We start from the raw sequence: 18,263 nt of genomic DNA on the forward strand, positions 1-18,263 counted from the left end.
AGTTTTATATATACAACAAATATTATTACACACTGTTGCTACCTTATGGACCATTTCAATAGTGGACGCCCCATTTTTGGCTCTGCTTTATTATTTTAAGGGATTCCACTAAATGTGGTACGGAGGCAGCTCAACTATTAATGTGAATAATTTCAAACATTTCTGTAATAAAAGCCGCCATTGTGACAAAAATACACAGTGCAAAGCAACCGTTCAGCACTTAGCAGTGGTCAAAAAGATTTCCAAAACGACTGTTGGATTAATTCCTGCTTTTAAACTTAGGATTTAAATTACCACACGACCTTGCTGTTTGTCCAAAAACAGTATAATTTGGCTGGGAATTTTGTGGATAGAGGGAGAAAAACCCATGACATTTCAGATTCGGGTGGAAATAAAATAACTGACTAACCCCTATAATTTGTGGATTTATCTAAAATCCCCATGTTAAATAACTACCACCCAGATAGGGATAGAAATTTAAAGAAAAGAGAGAAAGAAATAAAGAAAGAAAGCTGTATGGACACAAGTAACCACACCATATCCACAAGAAACTAAATATTTATTTGAAAGTCTATGCCACTTGTTCCTAACAGGCCAAAAACCACAGATATGAGGATGATAGTTTACAAATCACATACAAAATTGTGGGACAGGTTTTTCCCTTTTTCACCTTTCTCCACCCTTTTCTTCTGTTCCCACAATGCTTTCCAGCCTGTGGGCACGAATGGGGGGCAGCTGTTCATAGGTGCTGAAGCCTAGCTCTGAATTCTGCTGGGGCAGCTGAAAAAGAAGCAGGTGGTTCTTCAACACCTGGAGAAACAAAGAAACCAGACATTTCACTGAAAGATACACAAAACCGGGAAAGGTGAGAACATCGAGAGAGATGTATAGTGGAGATAAAAGCAGACCCAGGAAATGGAATGTCTTTTTAAGGTAGAGTCGAATGCCTAACGGTACCTCATCTGTCAGGTAGTAGGTCTTTCTCAGCAGGCTCCGACGTGCCGCCTCCACCTCCTACAGAGAGTGCAAGTCAAGTCAGTCATAACTCACAGCACAATGACAGAGTAAGACAACTAAGAGACCATCGATCACACTTGCTTCACTCATCAGACATATTTCAAACCCAACCACTCCATTTGGGATTGTGTGACAGAGCGCTTGCATATATAAATTATAGTTTCCTCTGGAGGACAAAAAAAAAAAAAAAAAATACGCCTCAAATATCACCTAGACTATAGTATCGTATTCTGTATCAGGAGACCAATCACACCAGTCTGTGAATTTGCATAAAGTGCATTTGCTCTGTTGCCTTAAATTGCACAACCTGAATTTGGGCATTTTCCTCACATTAGCCAATTATATTGCTTCAGCAGACTTGGAATATAACGCACACAGACTACTTTTATTTCTGGAGCTTGACAGCCTCTGGTTACCATTCACTTTTATTATATAGAAAGAGCAGCTTGAACATTCTGCTAAATGTGTTCTTTTGTGCTACATGTCAGAAAGGTAAGTCATATGGGTTTTTAACAACATGAGGGTGACTAAATGACTGCATTTTCATTTAAGCTTTCATTTGATGTCCTGCTCCTCATCATTAAAGAATTGTATGCTTTTTTGTTACACTGGTCTTTTTTGGTGCTGTTCCTGTTAGCTAAAACTAAAACTATTTAAAAAAAAAGATTTCAAAATACTACGCTGGAATAAAATATGAATATTACAAATAAAACAAACTAAAATTTGCAGTTTGGCCTTGGCAAGTAACTGAAATACATAGTAACATTAGTTGAAGTGCTAAAATGACTAAAACTGAAATTAAAAAAAAGCTAAACAGAAATAAAAAAACTAAAAATGACAAAAGCACATAAAATTACCAAAACTTAAACTAGAGTAAAGAAAATTGGATGTGCTCAAAAAAACCTTAAAACCAAAAAAAATTAATTAATAGCAAATTCATAATTAATTAATTAATTAATAATACTAGAATAACAGGTCATTTACCTCTGCCACTGCATCCTGAGAGAAGATAAACGCATTCAGGTGGGCAACAGCCACCACATAAAGTATAGGACACCAGTTCCTCTTCAGAGCACCTGTCACTAGTGCTCGAAAATACAGCCGCAACAGAGGAAGGGAGTCCTCCATGGGGGATGTGAACTTCTCCAGTGGAATAGGCAGCTGTAAAGGACAAACAAATCAAATTTCAGATGGAGACCGCTTTAATTGGTTTGCAATAAAAATGTAGCAGCAAACTCTATCAAAATAACTTTCCCTCTGCCTCGTTACTACAACTGTTCTCTGATGACATTTGTAATCCCTCCACTCCAGCAACCTGTGCATGAGATCCAACTCAGGAGATGACATTACTTTTATGATCTCTTTATGAACTTTAAGATTTAAAGTTTTGGTGGAATGTACTATCAATGGAGAGATAGAAAACAGGTTTCAGTAAAAAATATGCATTCCAAATGCGAGTAAAGGTTTGGAACGAGTGTGTAAATGATGACAGAATTTTCAAAATTGGGTGAACTATTCCCTTTAACCTCTCTATTTTAGGAAAGTTAAAGAGGTCCAATTATAATGTTATCAAGATTTTTACATCAAAAACATAATTTAGAAGTAACAGGCTATTTTCTGTCCTGTTTTTGACCCCCCTCATCAGAACGCTCCGTTTGAATAGGCGTGGTGGATTGTAGACTGGAAAGTAAATGCCCGCTGCTATGACTGGCTAATAGTTGTGCATGTTTGACAGCGTACATTCCTCACAGATGGACGCTGCTGTGATTTGAGTCAAAAAAGCATAAATAACTCAATACATATTAAACGATCTGTTAGAAGAGACAAAGAAATAGTAACCACGTAATGAAAACAGTTACTCACACTCAGGGGCGCTGTAAGGCGGGGGGAAAGTTAGGACGATTCTAAGAGCCCGACGATGGGAGGGGTGCCCCCGAGGTGGAAACATGATTTATAATGAGGGGAATGCTAGAGCCCTGCATTTCAGCCCGGGCCTAATGGCCCCGACTTTTTTAGGCCCCTAGGGACGGGCTTCGATTGGGCCAATTTTCACGTCATAGTTCAGACGCGGTACGGGCCTGTTTTAGGCTTCTCATTATTTTTATATTTTAGACATCCATCAATTAGTGATGAAAAAAATTGCTGCACTGTTGGAAACAACACGACACCGTGCTGCCGCGACTGTGAAGAGCGGCTCGACGGTGTTTAGAGTCCCGCAGCAGCAGAGAGCGCGCAGTCAGCGCAGCTGAAGAGTTCTGCTTCAAATACACGCAATAGGCTGAAGCTTGCTGCAAAGTCCCAGCAAAAGTAATTACCATGAATGTGTCCGGGAGAAATAGTAAGGAGATATTTATTTACTAATAAACTAGTGTTTTCTGTGTCAGTGTCGCAAAGATGAAGATGATGATCCTGACTCGCTGTCTCCTCATTAGATGCGCCTTTAGAGAGAAGTGCATCTTCACGGATTATAATGAAATAGTTTTTGTTATCGATTTTGAGGGGAGCAGGATCGGCAAAGGACCACGAGCCTGGATTCGAACTCGGGTCGCCGTGAGCACAGCTGCGCTGTATGTCGGCACACTAACCACAAGGCTATTAGTTATATAACACTAATTTCATGCATCCCTGCTATTAAGATAATTTGGTAGATTCTAAACAAACCATATTTTTTTTAAACTAAATTAGACTTTCCCAACTCAAATCATCTGATGTTGTGAACTACACTTCACAACTGAAATCTCAATCTGAATCGGATCACAGCTCTAGATGTCCAGAATTGCAAAGACAAAAGTACAGTCATGTTTCCATCACGCCTAATCTGTGTGTAGGTCACCTGACAAAAAGACACCCCTTACCTGCTGTAGCGAGACCCCCAGCGATCGCAACATTCCCACATGTTCTCCAAACACAGCCAGCCTCATGGTGACACTGTAGCGCCGCTGTAGAGGCAAAAGCATGAAGCAGCCAAAGAGCGGGTCACAGAATGACACAGCCTCGTACTGCGCCAGCAGAGCCGAGTATAGGTCATGAAAGGAAGCCAGGCCTGGTGGAGGTGAGCCCAGATCCAGCGCCTCAAGCTGGGCTGGCTGTGTTAGCATGCGAAACAGTGCCCAAGTAAGCTCTTGCACAGGCCGCTCCAGGAAGAGGTCACTGGAGCACAGAAAGACACAGGCTAACCGGGCTAACTTAGCCACCGGTGGCACTGCCGTGAGTGCTTGCTCCCTCCAACTCTCCAGCAGAAGCAGCCATTGAAGGCAGTGAGTGACTGACTGCACTGACCCTGCTGAAAGAGACTCAACCTGATGCCCACCACCAGCTGACAGTCCCATTCGCTCATAGAGACTTATGAGCGGTAAGAAGGGCCAATCAGAAGGCAGGGAGGGGCCGGTAAGTTCAGGTAGGAGATGAGAGCTGACAAAGGGCGTATGGCCGAGGTACCGGTCACGGGATGAAAGGACAGAGGATTCCATGTGTGCAAGGTGGGTGAGATAACAGCCACGGATGGAGGGCAAATGATGGAGAGCGTCACGCAGCAGAGCACCAACGACAGGTAAAGTCCTGTCTTTAAGCTGCAACTCAGCCAATGCAGCCACCTCTGGTTCACCACAGACACCCTCCCTAACAATAAGAAAAAAAACACGTCATAATACAGCAGTTAATTTCCAAGACAACAATATATTTCTCATAAACATAAAGGTATATCCTTGTAGTGCTTATCCTTGTAAGTTTGGGATCGGTAAGATTTTCTTCCTTCAGAATTCATTCTAATATACTGATTTGATGCTTAAGAAACATTTTTATTAATTTTGAAAAAAGTTCTGCTGAATATTTTTTGATCAATAGAAAATTCAAAAGAGCAGTATTTATTTGAAATGGAAATCCGTCGTAAGCATTAGAGTTGTCTTTACTGACCCCAACTTCTGAACGATAGTGTGTTTAAAAAAAAACAGACAGACAGAATAAAATACCATAGATACATTTTTAAAAATTACAAACATACATAAACCAGAATCAACTGTCCATGCAAAGACCTGCTACATTCTGTCTGAAATGTGCAGTTTGCTGCTCTCTTGTGAGTATGATGTGAAACTACAGCTTGATAAAGCTGGGATTTCAGAGTTTACCTTTTTTTTTTTTTTATACATGTAATCAATTAACAATTAACCATAAATGCATTTAAAGCATTTATGCATTTAAATGCATAAATGTTTGAACCTCTTATTTAAAATCAGAAAAAACATCTGGAGGTCAACATCTGAACTAAAAGAGTATACAATCAGAATATGATGAACACAATAATATGAGATCAAATTTAAATACCCAGCAAAGGCCTGGGCAGATTTTAGGCAGGAGACATTTAGTGTAGTTAATCTCTCCCAATGAGTTTCAGCTTTTATCCCTGAGCTCATAGCACATGTCTGAAGAGGTCCAAGAATATTCATACTTTTACATCAAAGCAACATAAAAGACATGAACAATCATATGAGATCTATTAAATAAAATAGATCCTAGAGACCCTCTGATCTAAAGGCACTTAAACTCTTACAATTAGTTAAGGTTAAACAAAATTAAATTTGCCCTTCTTTTCTTACAACAAAGAATTCAAAATCAAAGAATTGTGACATGACAATAAACAGTTATTAAATTATGATAAAATATGAAGGTGGCTCAAAAAAGATTTGGAAAATAAAGAAAGCATCTGCTAACAAATTATGCCCTTTCCAAAATACTTTTTTTTTTTTCATTTATGTTTAAACAACTGTTGTCGAGTTGATGTATAACATCTGTGTCTGGGGCCACTATATAACAAAATGTGAATATTTTGTGTGACTGAAGTCATTGTAATCATACAATGTATGAGACAAACGGCAAATATCAGAGACTTACGGAAGGAGGCTGTGACTGAAGGTCATGACAGACATCAGTTCATGTGCCAGATATTCACTGCCAGGCAGCAACCAGGACACTAGAGCCAGCGATACTTGGTGGAACAATGTGGCATGTTTGGCCACCTCTGGGTCAACTGGAACCTAAAAAGAATTTAGTCACAACAAAAGTAAGGCATTACAATTCATTTCATTAACTTACCAAATGCTTTTCAAATAAAACCAGCATATTTGAGACTTAGTTAATGCTAATTAAACTCAATGTACTGCATTTATTAAGCAATTTATTATTATTTTCTAATTAAAGTATATTCATTATATTATTCTTATATGTATTATACAGTATATATATATATATATATATATATATATATATATGTATAATTATTTAAAATAATAACAATTTTTAATTTAAATTATATATATAAATATATATGTGTGTGTGTGTGTGTGTGTGTGTGTGTGTGTGTGTGTGTGTGCATAAAACGTATGCAAATTTGTTAAATGCAGAGGTTGCAGTTACCAGCTTGTGAACCAGTCTGAGCAGCAGATACAGCAGGTGGTGCTCATGGCGTAAAATCCAGGCACTCATGTGAGAAACAGAGGGCATGGCTCCGATACAAGACCGCAGATAACTCAGTACAGAGTCCGAGAGGATGAGAGGACTGAACTGATAAGAGGCAAGAGAAGGAAATTTACCACCAAGTTTATCTCAGCTCTTTTTTTGGGGATTTACCATCAAAATGAATTTACCTTCTTTATTAAGCCTTTGTGGATGGAGGTGATGGTGTTCAGCAGGTATAGGAGGGCAGTAGGAAGAGACAGAGGGGAGTTGGACCCTGCCATTGTGCTGGAGGTCTTCATCCTCGAGCAGCCCAGGCCTGGCAGACTGGGGACGACCTCCCCACCAGCTGCACTCAGCCCGGCGTTACAAATCACAGAGCTGGACCTGCAGCAGGAGAGGAGAACATAATCACTATTATGGTCCAATTATACAATATCTGTTCTTTTTGTATGGCTCAAATGATCACTATAGACTTTAAATTACAATTTAAAAAATCCAATTCTTAGATCTAACATACAATATAAGCATAGTCTTATCCTATATTTATTTATTTAGTTAGTTATTTCCCATATGAGTGTCAATGACTATATTAATGGCAAAAATAATACAACATACAATTAAACTTAAAAAAAAAAAATTCCAATAGAATTCAGGAAATATATTTTACTTGATTCTTTAAGCAAACAAGTCAATTGTAAAGAAACACTAAGAGTCATATATTAGTAATTTTATTGTGCATGTACACTGTAACACCACAAATAAAGTCATTATAATTGTAAAATTATTACTAATTTTACTAATCTTTCAAAAAAACTGAGTACAATTGCTATTTTATTAATATTACATTTATTTTATTATTATATTATATTATATTTAGTGCTGTCATAAGATTAATCGCATCCAAAATAAAAGTTTTGTTTTTGTGTGTGTACTGTGTATATTTATCATGTATATATAAATACTCACGCATACAGTATATTTTTGAAAATATTTACGTATTTACATGTATATATTTATATTCATATAATTTATATTATATATAAATATATTTAATATATATACACATTTTTCTTAAAATATACATGCATGTGTGTGTATCTATATATACACTGTACATAAGACATACACAGTACACATACATATATTATGTAAACAAAATATTTTATTTTGGATGCAATTAATCGTTTAACAGCACTAATTATATTTTATTATATATATTATATTATATATTGTTGTGGATATGTTTCATTCTCTTAATGCAGAAACTATCGGTCAATAGGTTTCTAAAAGTTAATAACTTATTTGTTTAGAAAAAACATGAATTCATAGGATATATATATATAGTAACAGATGTAGTTAATCTCAGGAAATCTCAGTAAGAGTTCACTGTACCTTAAGCTGCTGGTTATATTTTGCATGGCCTGATGGGATATCAACGGCAGAAGCACGTCTGAAGTTAGTGACTCGAGTTCCTGTAGACACTGTACCGGCTGGAAAGAGCTCTGACAAAGGAATCAGATCAGATCATTCACATTACATATGCTAAGGGAGGTAATTATTTAAAATATCTGTAATTTTAGGTCCATTTGCGCTAATAGTTTAAGTTACCACAACTAAATTTTGATATAATCCAAAGGGATAAATATATGAAAGAAAAACGTATGCAACTATGGCACTCAATTTCTACTTGCAGTGTAGAAAAAACAAACAAAAAAAACCCATAAAAATGCTTTTTTGTGAAAATACATTATCAGCAGCTATTTTGTGCAGACAGCATTATCTTGCCTTGAGGGACTGGACTGAATGCGCTGAATAATGTGGAATAATCTTTCATATTTTGGTGTTTATCACACTAGAAGCTTTGATGAAGGGCAGTTTGAATCTAAAAGAAGCCACTGATTATCCACTTTGATTCTGAGAGTTGAGCTCCTCATATCCTAACATATCTATGCATGTATTGATCAGCTTTTCAAGGCATTTATAATGTAAATTGTGTATTTAAAATTGGCTAAATATAAGCTATAGGTAGATTTTGCATGCCTCCAGAAAAAAAAGCCGGTTTTTAAAATAACCTTGTTTAGGGGGCTGGTGTGACACTGACTTTGATGCTTATATCTTTCTGATTAATACCTACTTGTACACAGAGCTGTGAATAATACGCCTCCAAGTAGAGCAGGTAGGATGGAAGCAGAATCAGAGCACTTGATATTTGAGCTGGGCCATCGAGTGCTCTCACATAGCCCTTGAGAGAGCTAATGACAGTGGGCTGGAGACCCATCACATGACTCCATACAACCGGAGGAGGTGGAGGACACTCTGTACCCCGAGCACTGTCAATACACAGAGAATCAGCTCAAGGCCATATCCAAAATATATAGCACACAAATGAAACTGCAATATTAATATTAATAAAGCAAGACATAAATTATGGTGGTACACATTTCTCTTGTTAAAAATCAAAACACTAACAGCTGTCAATCCTACCAAGTTTTTCAAGGTTCAAACAGAGCATAGTTCAAAATCTCTTTCTAGTTATTTTTAAGGAATCTATGAAATGACTTAATTAGTGCACTTTTCCTTCTCCTTTTCGTTCCAGTAGGACGTATGAAATAGCTAAATATATACATACTGTATAATGTAAGTACATAATCTTTCATTCATTTTTGTAATAAATACTTGAGTATAATAATTGTATTAAATGTGATAAATAATGATCAGTTTTATTAGTATTAGCATGATGTATTTTGAAACATGACAGTCAACGAATATTCCACTAAAACTGATTTAATAATATTTATTAATATTTATAAACATAAATATTAATAATATAACAGTAAAGACGTATCATTTTACAAAAGATTTATATTTCAAATACATGCTGTTCTTTTAAACTTTCTATTAATTGAATTAATAATTGAATTAATTTGTAATTAATAAAATATTAAGCAGCAGATCTGTTTTCAACATGGATTATAATAAGAAATGTTTCTTGAGCAGCAAATCGGCATATTAGAATGATTTCTGAAGGATCACGTGACACTGAAGACTGGAGCAATGACTGCTGAAAATGCAACTTTGCAATCACAGGAATAAATTACATTTTAAAATAGAAAATTAAATTTAAATTGTAATAATATTTCACAACAGTACAGAATTTTTAATCGAATAAATCCAGTGAAAATAAGAGAATACTTTCAAAAACAAACAAAAAAAATCTGAACGGTAGTGTATATTAATAGTTTTTAAACCATTCTTAAATTATCAAAAGCAGCAATCAAATACATACACTCTATTAACATTTAATAATAGTGTACATTTTTTTATTTATACAATGTGCAATTGTTGATACATTTGGACATTGTTTGCTACAATGGTTACATCGTAAAAGCGTAGTCTCACCTGACTAGGTGTCTCTGCAGTTCTTCATGGCATCCTGCCGTTTGAGTGACCTGAGTCAGCAGCACGAGCAGAGCCCTGATTCGGTCCAGCTCCAGAAGCAGCACAGCCTCAGATGAAGCACACGGCCGGTTCCCAGCCTGCAACCTCTTCACCAGCACAGGATACAGATCCCTGGAATGAAGCACACACTCACCGTCCGTCACTACAATCACATGCTTTGAATACATTGTATACTCATATTTTAAAGTGTAAAGTGGCTGGTCCTCCTCACGTGTACAGATTGCAAGCCTGTCCGTAGCTGGCAGCCACTGCGAACAGCCTCAGCGCCTCTGTACTGCAGCGAAGAGCTTCACCTGCTTCCAGCAACATCTCTGATGGTTCCACAACCACGAAACGTGACAAAACCTCCTTCCCTCCTAGAGAGTTCAGCTAAGACACACAGACTAATTACGGCCAAGCTTGGCTTTCAGATAGTGTAAACTAAAATTTTAAATTTTAGAGTATAAGAACACCCTTAAGAAAGTTTTAGTTTAGAAAAAAACACATTTTTACTTTAACCAAATTATTAATATTTGACATCAATAAAGCATAGTAGCCCACAGCAAGACTACATATAGACTACATATTTCAGCACAACAACATAGTTTGACATCTGAGTAGGAGACCTGCTTGTTTTAATAAGCATCATACTCATTTACTGAAGTGGGTGGGAGACCTGTCAATTTTGCAATAAGTATTATAATTATTTACAATTAGTGGGTGCTTGACACTGCTAACCTACACAGTTTAGTGGATACTTACTATTCTCGCACAAGCATGCCTCCCAGCACTTGCTAAAACACGAAGCAGCTTCATCGCCAAGGCAACAGGGAGCCCATACAAAGAGGACGGAGCCTGTGAGGTGGCAGGAGCCCAGGAGCAGGGAAGAAACTCAGAAAGCACAGTGTTCATTAGCCGCGGACAGTCCAGGATCTGAGAAAGAAAAAGGTTTGAATTTGAATGAAAAACAACAGAAATCTTTGTGTAAACAATGTGTAAATTGTATCATAAGTCCAAATCTAAAGTAAAAACCCAATGTAGCACTGAAGTTCATATCATAAGGTAATAGCAAAGTTCAGAGGATTCAGAACAGTGTTATTATTGTTAACTAAAACTATTAATAATCATTTTCAGTCATTTCCATATTTATGTACTTAATAAAAAACTAAAAACTAATTTTGTGCTTAATGCACTTTAATTGTGCAGAAGTAGTGCTGAAGTCCAACTAAAGATATACTGAATTATATTTGACTGTGCTAAAGTGGAACTATTGCAAGCATACTTCAGGTACACTTTAAATATCCTGCATTTAAATGATATTATACAGAGATCATACAATCCTTATTAATACTGACATTAAAACACATTTTAAGCTTAATATTAAGAAATGTGCATTGTGTACAAGTAGCACTCCAAATAAAGTTAAATTATCATTTTTATATCAGTAATTTTCAAGCGATATGTCAGAAAATATGTTAATAGACTTGAAATATACTTAGTATGAAATGAATATATTTTAAATATATTACTTTTTTACTAGGGTGTAAAATAACACTGGTTCAGAATTAATCTACCTGTGTTGCTGCAGCAGTCGAGTGGCGAGCGATTCGGATCAGAACCTCCAGAATATCAAGAACAACCCGGGGTGAGGGCCGCACCACCTCCAGGATGTACCGCAGCCGAGAAAGACCCTGCATCTTCAGAAAGCCCTGGTTGCAACACAGAAATGTCAGTAATTCTGCATAAGCAGCAACTAACTTTGTAGAAAGAGAGCCATCTTAGACCCCAGTTACCTTGACAACATCCTGCCTAGCAACATCATGATCTGTTTTTTTTTCTTCCTTCTCTTTAGCAGTTTCTTTCATGGTCTCATCCAAGCCTTCATCATCCTCGTCCTCATCCTCCTGAGCAGTGGGCAGTAAAGGAAAGGTTGCCATTCCGAGCAGCCATGAGAAGGCATTATCCAAGCACTCCTAGGATGAGACAAAACGGAAATGTTGTGGTTACTTGTAACTACTTGTGGCAAAAGTGCATAAACAATATGCAAGATGATTGTCGCTTACCTCATCGTCAGATGAAACCAGCAGAGCTCGCAAGGCATGCACCGCTGCTGACATCACAACCTCCACACTGTCATCCAGGGAGAACCGCAGAAGAAAGAGGACTCCAGCATCCATTAAAGAAGACAAGACGCTGCCCTTCAGAGAGGAAATGTACTCACCAGCCCGGGCCTGATGGAAAACACATGTACAGTGTTTATAAGAGACAAATCTACAGAAATAGAAAGAAACAGCCACAAACCCTCTTTTGGCATTAAAAATCAAATCATGATTTACTAAAGACAATCAGTAAATAATTAGCAATGAAAAAGTGTTGATATACATGTCTTAACCCAGACAGACAGATGTGCATCTTTAAGAGGATCCAGCATTTACTCTCTCATAATACCATCTTTGTGGACTCAAATCTACAGGAAACATAATAGCTTTTCACAGCAACTCAAAGAACTTTTGTTTTAATTTCGAAATGTTTGTTTACTTTGGCCAGGACATTAGCGAGAGTGCTGATGGCCAGATTGCGCTGTTGGTTCAGCTGACTGCGAGAGAGAAGGAAAAGCTCTTGCAGTGAGTAGCCAGCCAACTGGAAAAGTGGAGAGAGAGAAAATTATAGTTAGCATTACACATATACAACAACTACACACGTCTACATTTGACTAATACAAACACCTTTTAAAAGAAGTACTGGCATCAGTTCTAGTTTGCTGCCAGTCTAAAAACAATCCAGCAGATGAATTTAGCTGAACCCACTCACCTCTGGCTCCTCTCCATGGTGATGCAGGCCTAAATGGGTGGGCAAGTCTTTGGTAGGTGGGATGAGAGTGCCAGTAAAATCAAAACGTCCTTGCATAGCCTTTAATAAAGCATTCAGGCAAACAAAATCATAGAATAACATTATTAAAGTCAGTATAAAAGGAAATGCCACCCTAGTTTCTAAATGAATGTTATAAATCTCGCTTAATGCATGTTTCACTTTTTAAATTTAGTTTTGACCTTGCAATTTGTTCAAAGTGTTATAACTTGATCTTCCAGCGAGATGACAGACTTCTCTCTGGTGATGTATGCAAGACTTCTCCAATCATTTTGCATGCGTGCAGCAATGGGAGTTGTAGGGGTGTGCAATATACCGGTAGACACGATTAACCTGTAGAAATTTGTCAACCGGTAGAGATTTTGTACTATCATTTCTATCATGGTTACATGCTCACGTGATGTTGCTGTGCTACATGGTCACGAAAATTTATTGGTTTGTACGTGCTCATAGAGCGTGGAAGTATTGAACTGCTTTATAGGCCTTGTTATATTTATAGGAAGCTATATTTGCTGCTTTATAGGCCTTGAACGGTTAAACACACACACTTGTCAAAATGCCAGTCTTTGCAAGTATCCTTGTAAACAAACACAGTAGGTCTTAATTGAAAGCAAACAGCTGAGAAAGAAACTGTGCAACAGCATATTGGATCCGGGCAGCTCTTAAAGTGACAGCAGTCTAATATCCCTGCTGTCTGTCATTCATGTTAATCAAACAACATTTATGCTTTTGACTAAATGACCTTTATAACTTTAATAAGAAGAAATATATATGTAATTGACAGTGAAGAATATGCTGATTTTTTATAAATTTGATTATTTCATACAATGAAGTTTTTTGTCCTTTTGCGTGTAGTTAGCTTTTTTTATTATTATTTATTATTATTTTTTTATTATTATAATCGCTGACTGCCTTCAGTGAGCTTGAGTTTTCTTTGTTTTGTTAATCTAGGCTAGTATTAGTTTTTGTGATACTGACACTGGTGACAAGAATTATGACATTTCTAAGGCATCACAACTTTTGATATTATAAAGATTTTATTTAAAGCAAAAATAACTATATTGTGATATATCGTTACTGTGAAATAAAACAACTCATACCGTGATATATGATTTTGGTAATTTCCTCCACCCTAATTAAGTTACAGTATATACATAATTTTGAGAAGCCGAATAATTTGAAGTATAATTCATGTCTGTAGCACAAACAATGCAGTATTTTTGGGGTTTTAAAAAAAAGTAAATAAACTAAATAAAGCACCTCCTAAGATTTAGTGGTTTGTACCTTTTTGGTGCTCTGCTTCCTGGGTGCAGGAAGGTCTCTTGTCCATTCCAGTTTTTCTTGCTCCACCTTGTCCATGTGAAGCCATTCCTTTTGAGGCTTGATTGGCAGCTCCTCCTCTGTAAATAATAAATAACACCAATATTATAAATGATTAATAGTAACAGAGAACAACAAAAAAACACTAGACTTTCAGTTAGTTTAACAGCCTATTCCAGTTCCCATGTATACTGACATACACAGAACCACATGCTGACAGCAGTGCAACTACGGAAGGACTGTTCTCAGAACAGTAACCCCTGATGTGCTTCATCCATAAATGTCAATGAGTTCCTCTTATCTCTATTACCTTAAAACAAATTGGTGCTTGCTCTAGCTAACTCTGCTCTAATCAGACTAATTGAAATTGATGCATCTGCCTTGGCATGCAGGGCTCACAGCTTAGCTGGACAGATCTGCAAAGTGAACAGTCCTGAAAATGTGTGAGTTCCAAGCCGAGGGTGAATATCGAAATGGAAACCATCCAGCTTTTGCTGACAAGATCACATCCAGTACATTAGCTTTACTTTCTAATTCTGTATGCATGCAGACCAGTCCAAAGTCCCCATTCAGTTTTCTTCATAAAACTAAAGCAATGCAGTAACAATGCTGTAGTAGCATGTGTTAAAAAATATATAAAATATGTTGGTTTATTGTATTAACATTTTTACAAAGTTAATTCACCATGCAATGGTACATGATGTGATCTGTCTCTGCCAAACAAGCTCTGAAATCACTTACCTGTAATTGGAGATCGAGCTACAAGCTGATTCTCACCTTCCTCATCATCCTCCAAGGCATCCCTCAGAGATTCCTGAGCTTTTATTGTGTGGTCTAACTGTGGAGATGTGCTATTAGGCAGAGGTTCATTCGGGAAGTCTTCTCTTTGCACAGGACCAGATGCTGACTCAGATCCTGGGGTTCTCTGTGCCTTTCGAGATCTCAAGAAGTCTACTAATCTAGGGTCTGACGTAATATAACAACATGAGAGCAAAGTGAACAAAATGTCACGGTTACAAACGGTTCCACAAATTAGGTCTAAAAATGAAGATATAAATAAAACAAATAAAAGTAACAAAACTAAATGTTAGCAAAATGGTCAGTGAAGGCTGCTTAAACTTCAGAAAACGCCAATCAAGCTAAGGAGGTCAAATTATGGACACTTTTAATTAAATATTTATTTTATATGAGGTTTGCAACCCTGCTAAAATATGGGATATTTCTTAGCAACAAATATTAAATATATCTACCGATCAAAAGTTTGGTGTAAGAAGGATTTTTTAAATGTTTTTTAGAAGGATAGTTCACCAAAAAATGAAAATTATATCATTAATTACTCACCCCCAACTATCCCTTTAAAGTCTTATGTTCACCAATACTGCATTTATTTGATCAAAAATACAATAAAACTGTAAATTTTCAGAAGCCATTACAGTCTCTGGTGACACATGAGCCTTTAGAATTCTTTATAATATGCTCAAATATTTCTTATTATTATCAATGTTGAAAACAGTTGTGCTGCTTAAAGGTGCAGTATGTCGGATTTTGACTCTACCAAAGCATAAAAATACCATAATATGTTAGCAGATATTTAAGAAACATGCTAAGTTAACATACTTGTTTATATGAAAAACAATGCTACAGTCAGTTATTCTCCTTTGAAAGCGTGCATTCTGGCCCGGAATGTCTGTGTTTGTTATGGTCTGTGAAACCCGCCCACTGCCAGTTTACCCACTTGTATTTCGGCACCGCGGGTTGCCAGTTGGCGGAAAACACAGCGTATTTAATTTCATTCATCGGCATGTGCGCTCGTTTCTGTTGGTGTCCTTAATCTGGCAACCTGCGTGTGCGTCAAGTCTGAGGAGGAGGGGCCGGGTGAAAAAAACCGTCTCCAATATTTTGAATTTGGGCTGCAATACCTAGTTCAACCGCTAGGTATCAATCCTACATACAGCACCTTTAATATTTTTGATATATTGGAAACTGATATATTTTTTCAGGATTATTTTGACAAATAGAAAGTTCAAAAACATTATTTTATTTGAAATAAAAATCTATTTTAGCATTATAAATGTCTTTACTATCACTTTAGATCAATTTAATGCATACATCGCTGAATAAAAGCATTAATTTATTTAAAGAAACGCATCTTTAAAGCGAGCATCAAAATTAAATATAATTTATACAATTACTATGCTAGAATGGGTTTGAAAATACAACGGCTGCACAATATAATAATTCAGAAGACTAGCTTGTTAGGGACCAAATAATACATGTATATATTATAAATATATTTCCCACAAACTATTATACTATTATTATATTAAACAGTATTATTTTTTCTTACAATAACCTGAACAGGGGGCTGTTGACACAAATCACATTTGAAGATGTTTCTTGTTTGGCATTAGAAGTGTCAGTGAAAGATATCGAGCTTACCAAGCTGTGCCATCAGCTTCCTCTGCTCCTCCAGGATATCACTCTGGGACATCGCCTGCAACTTTGCCTGATTCTCCTCATGGATTTTCATTGTCTCCATGGCACTATTTGCAATCCCAAGTCCTTGACCCGTAAGTAGCACAGGGCCACCAACACGGTCTGTAACAGAAGCCCAATCAGAAAATATGTCATGATGCTTTAGTTAACCATTAAAAACATTGTGGAAAGTGACAGCACTTACCCATTACATTTGACTCAGGTCGCTCAGTCTCCATATTCTCCAATAGTGAGAAGCTCACATGTCTAGATGCAGAAGACTGACCTCTAGTCTCTGAACCATTTAAAAACTGAACATCTTCCTTCTTAGCCCTTTGTGCTGCAATCTGACGTGCAAAAATACTTTTTCTTCCTTTAGGAGCTCTTTCCTGCCCCTGAGCGCAGTGAGAAATACAGAAACGTCAGAGAAACTAACAAGCTGGGAGGGATTTTGTGCATGTATAATATTTTCTCACCTCACTTTCCATTACAGATCTATGTAAGACTTTAGGGAAAGCAGCACCTGTGATATACGGGAGCGACACAGGTACTGCACTCGTGTCCCTCTCCTATAAGGCAGACAAACAACAAGCATTGCATTATGCTGTCAATCGATAAAACAACAGGTACACTGTTTAAAAAAAAAAAAAGTGACTCACAATGATTCTAGATAGGACAGCACTGATATGGGTATCATGTCTGTCCAGTTGCTCTTCTGGGTCCTCATCTTCAAAACGCACCTGCTCCTGTTTGAAGCGTGACTTCTTTGGCGGTGCAGGGGTCAAGGTAGGAAGCTCATCTGGAAGATCTGAAGGTGCAGAGGAAATAATTTCAGCACAAGGTTAATATGAGCTTGTTTTAAATCAGCCGGATCTTATTTAAGCAGGTCTAATGAAACTCATCATTAAATTTGTTCAAGAAAGAAATGTTGAAAGATAACTGACAAAAAAATTCTAACCTACCTTCTATAGTCACAACATCTCTCTGGTCTCCCTGCTCCTGTGCATCAGCTGCAGCAGCGTCTCCTCTGCGTTTATCAGGGCGCTTCACTACAGCGACAGTGGACTGACCCCCCGCCGCCAGAAGCTCCTGCTGCTCCCGGAGCAGATCCGCCTCGCTGTCAGTGGGCTTGGGACGCCGCAACATCCCAAACTAACACAAGGGCGTCTAATGGTTCGGAGGAGACTGCCAGAAATGATAACGATTCAAGATTTTGCTCTCTTTTCAGACTGACAGTCTGAAAGTTTTCTTGTTGGCTTGCAGAGGATAATCAGCACATTTCCAGCAAGTTTCTAGTATAATTAATAATCAGTCCGTGATCAACACAGTAATCATGGAAATATTAATTTATTGTAAATCCAGGAAAGTCGTTTATGCCACGGTCATCTATTAGCTATTTGGCTGAATATGTACACTAAACGCATAGCCACAACCAACACATGTAGGTTTACAGACGTGACTCCATTTCCGGGTTATGTGTAGCCATTACAAAATAAAAGCCTTGTCGGTTTAAGAGCTTTTTTTCTCTCTTTTTACATAAAATATTTAATCGTTATTAAATTATATAAATATATAACACAAAATAGCGCACTTAGTTTTATTATATAATTCTTAATTTTCTTTTTATTTACATTACTAGAACCCAGGAGCGTAGCCAGAAAAGAGACTCTGGGTGTGCATCAGAAAAACTGGGT

At 37.1% G+C, this 18,263-nt stretch overlaps 1 protein-coding gene across 2 annotated transcripts; it reads right to left on the reverse strand.

The window, feature by feature from the left end:
• Positions 1 to 542: 542 nt before the first annotated feature.
• rpap1 (RNA polymerase II associated protein 1) lies at positions 543 to 18,034 on the reverse strand. Of its 2 annotated transcripts, none has more exons than XM_058749846.1 (24): positions 17,532 to 18,034; positions 17,229 to 17,377; positions 17,046 to 17,138; positions 16,775 to 16,964; positions 16,534 to 16,692; positions 14,872 to 15,060; positions 14,059 to 14,174; positions 12,718 to 12,816; positions 12,445 to 12,546; positions 11,970 to 12,137; positions 11,700 to 11,879; positions 11,481 to 11,615; positions 10,669 to 10,839; positions 10,139 to 10,296; positions 9,868 to 10,038; positions 8,603 to 8,798; positions 7,861 to 7,970; positions 6,657 to 6,852; positions 6,427 to 6,573; positions 5,905 to 6,047; positions 3,873 to 4,635; positions 2,002 to 2,178; positions 958 to 1,014; positions 543 to 810 (listed from the first exon to the last, which is right to left on the reverse strand). In XM_058749846.1, the coding sequence occupies exons 1-24, from the start codon at positions 17,713 to 17,715 to the stop codon at positions 667 to 669; spliced, it is 4,197 nt and encodes a 1,398-aa protein (XP_058605829.1). In that variant the 5' UTR covers positions 17,716 to 18,034; the 3' UTR covers positions 543 to 666. The 2 variants fall into 2 exon arrangements, with proteins under 2 accessions (XP_058605829.1, XP_058605828.1); XM_058749845.1 differs by having other exon boundaries at positions 14,836 to 15,060.
• Between the last annotated feature and the right edge of the window lie 229 nt (positions 18,035 to 18,263).

This window comes from Onychostoma macrolepis, chromosome 17 (assembly GCF_012432095.1).
Source record: "Onychostoma macrolepis isolate SWU-2019 chromosome 17, ASM1243209v1, whole genome shotgun sequence".
Lineage (NCBI taxonomy): Eukaryota > Metazoa > Chordata > Actinopteri > Cypriniformes > Cyprinidae > Onychostoma > Onychostoma macrolepis.

Excerpts from the sequence above, each read along its gene's own strand:
- rpap1 (XM_058749845.1), bottom strand. The coding sequence starts at position 17,715 with ATGTTGCGGCGTCCCAAGCCCACTGACAGCGAGGCGGATCTGCTCCGG. Across the intron at positions 11,616-11,699 it reads CTAGGCAGGATGTTGTCAAG|GGCTTTCTGAAGATGCAGGG; the intron begins GTAACTGGGGTC and ends TGTTGCAACCAG. Across the intron at positions 6,048-6,426 it reads TCAGACTGGTTCACAAGCTG|GTTCCAGTTGACCCAGAGGT; the intron begins GTAACTGCAACC and ends AATTCTTTTTAG.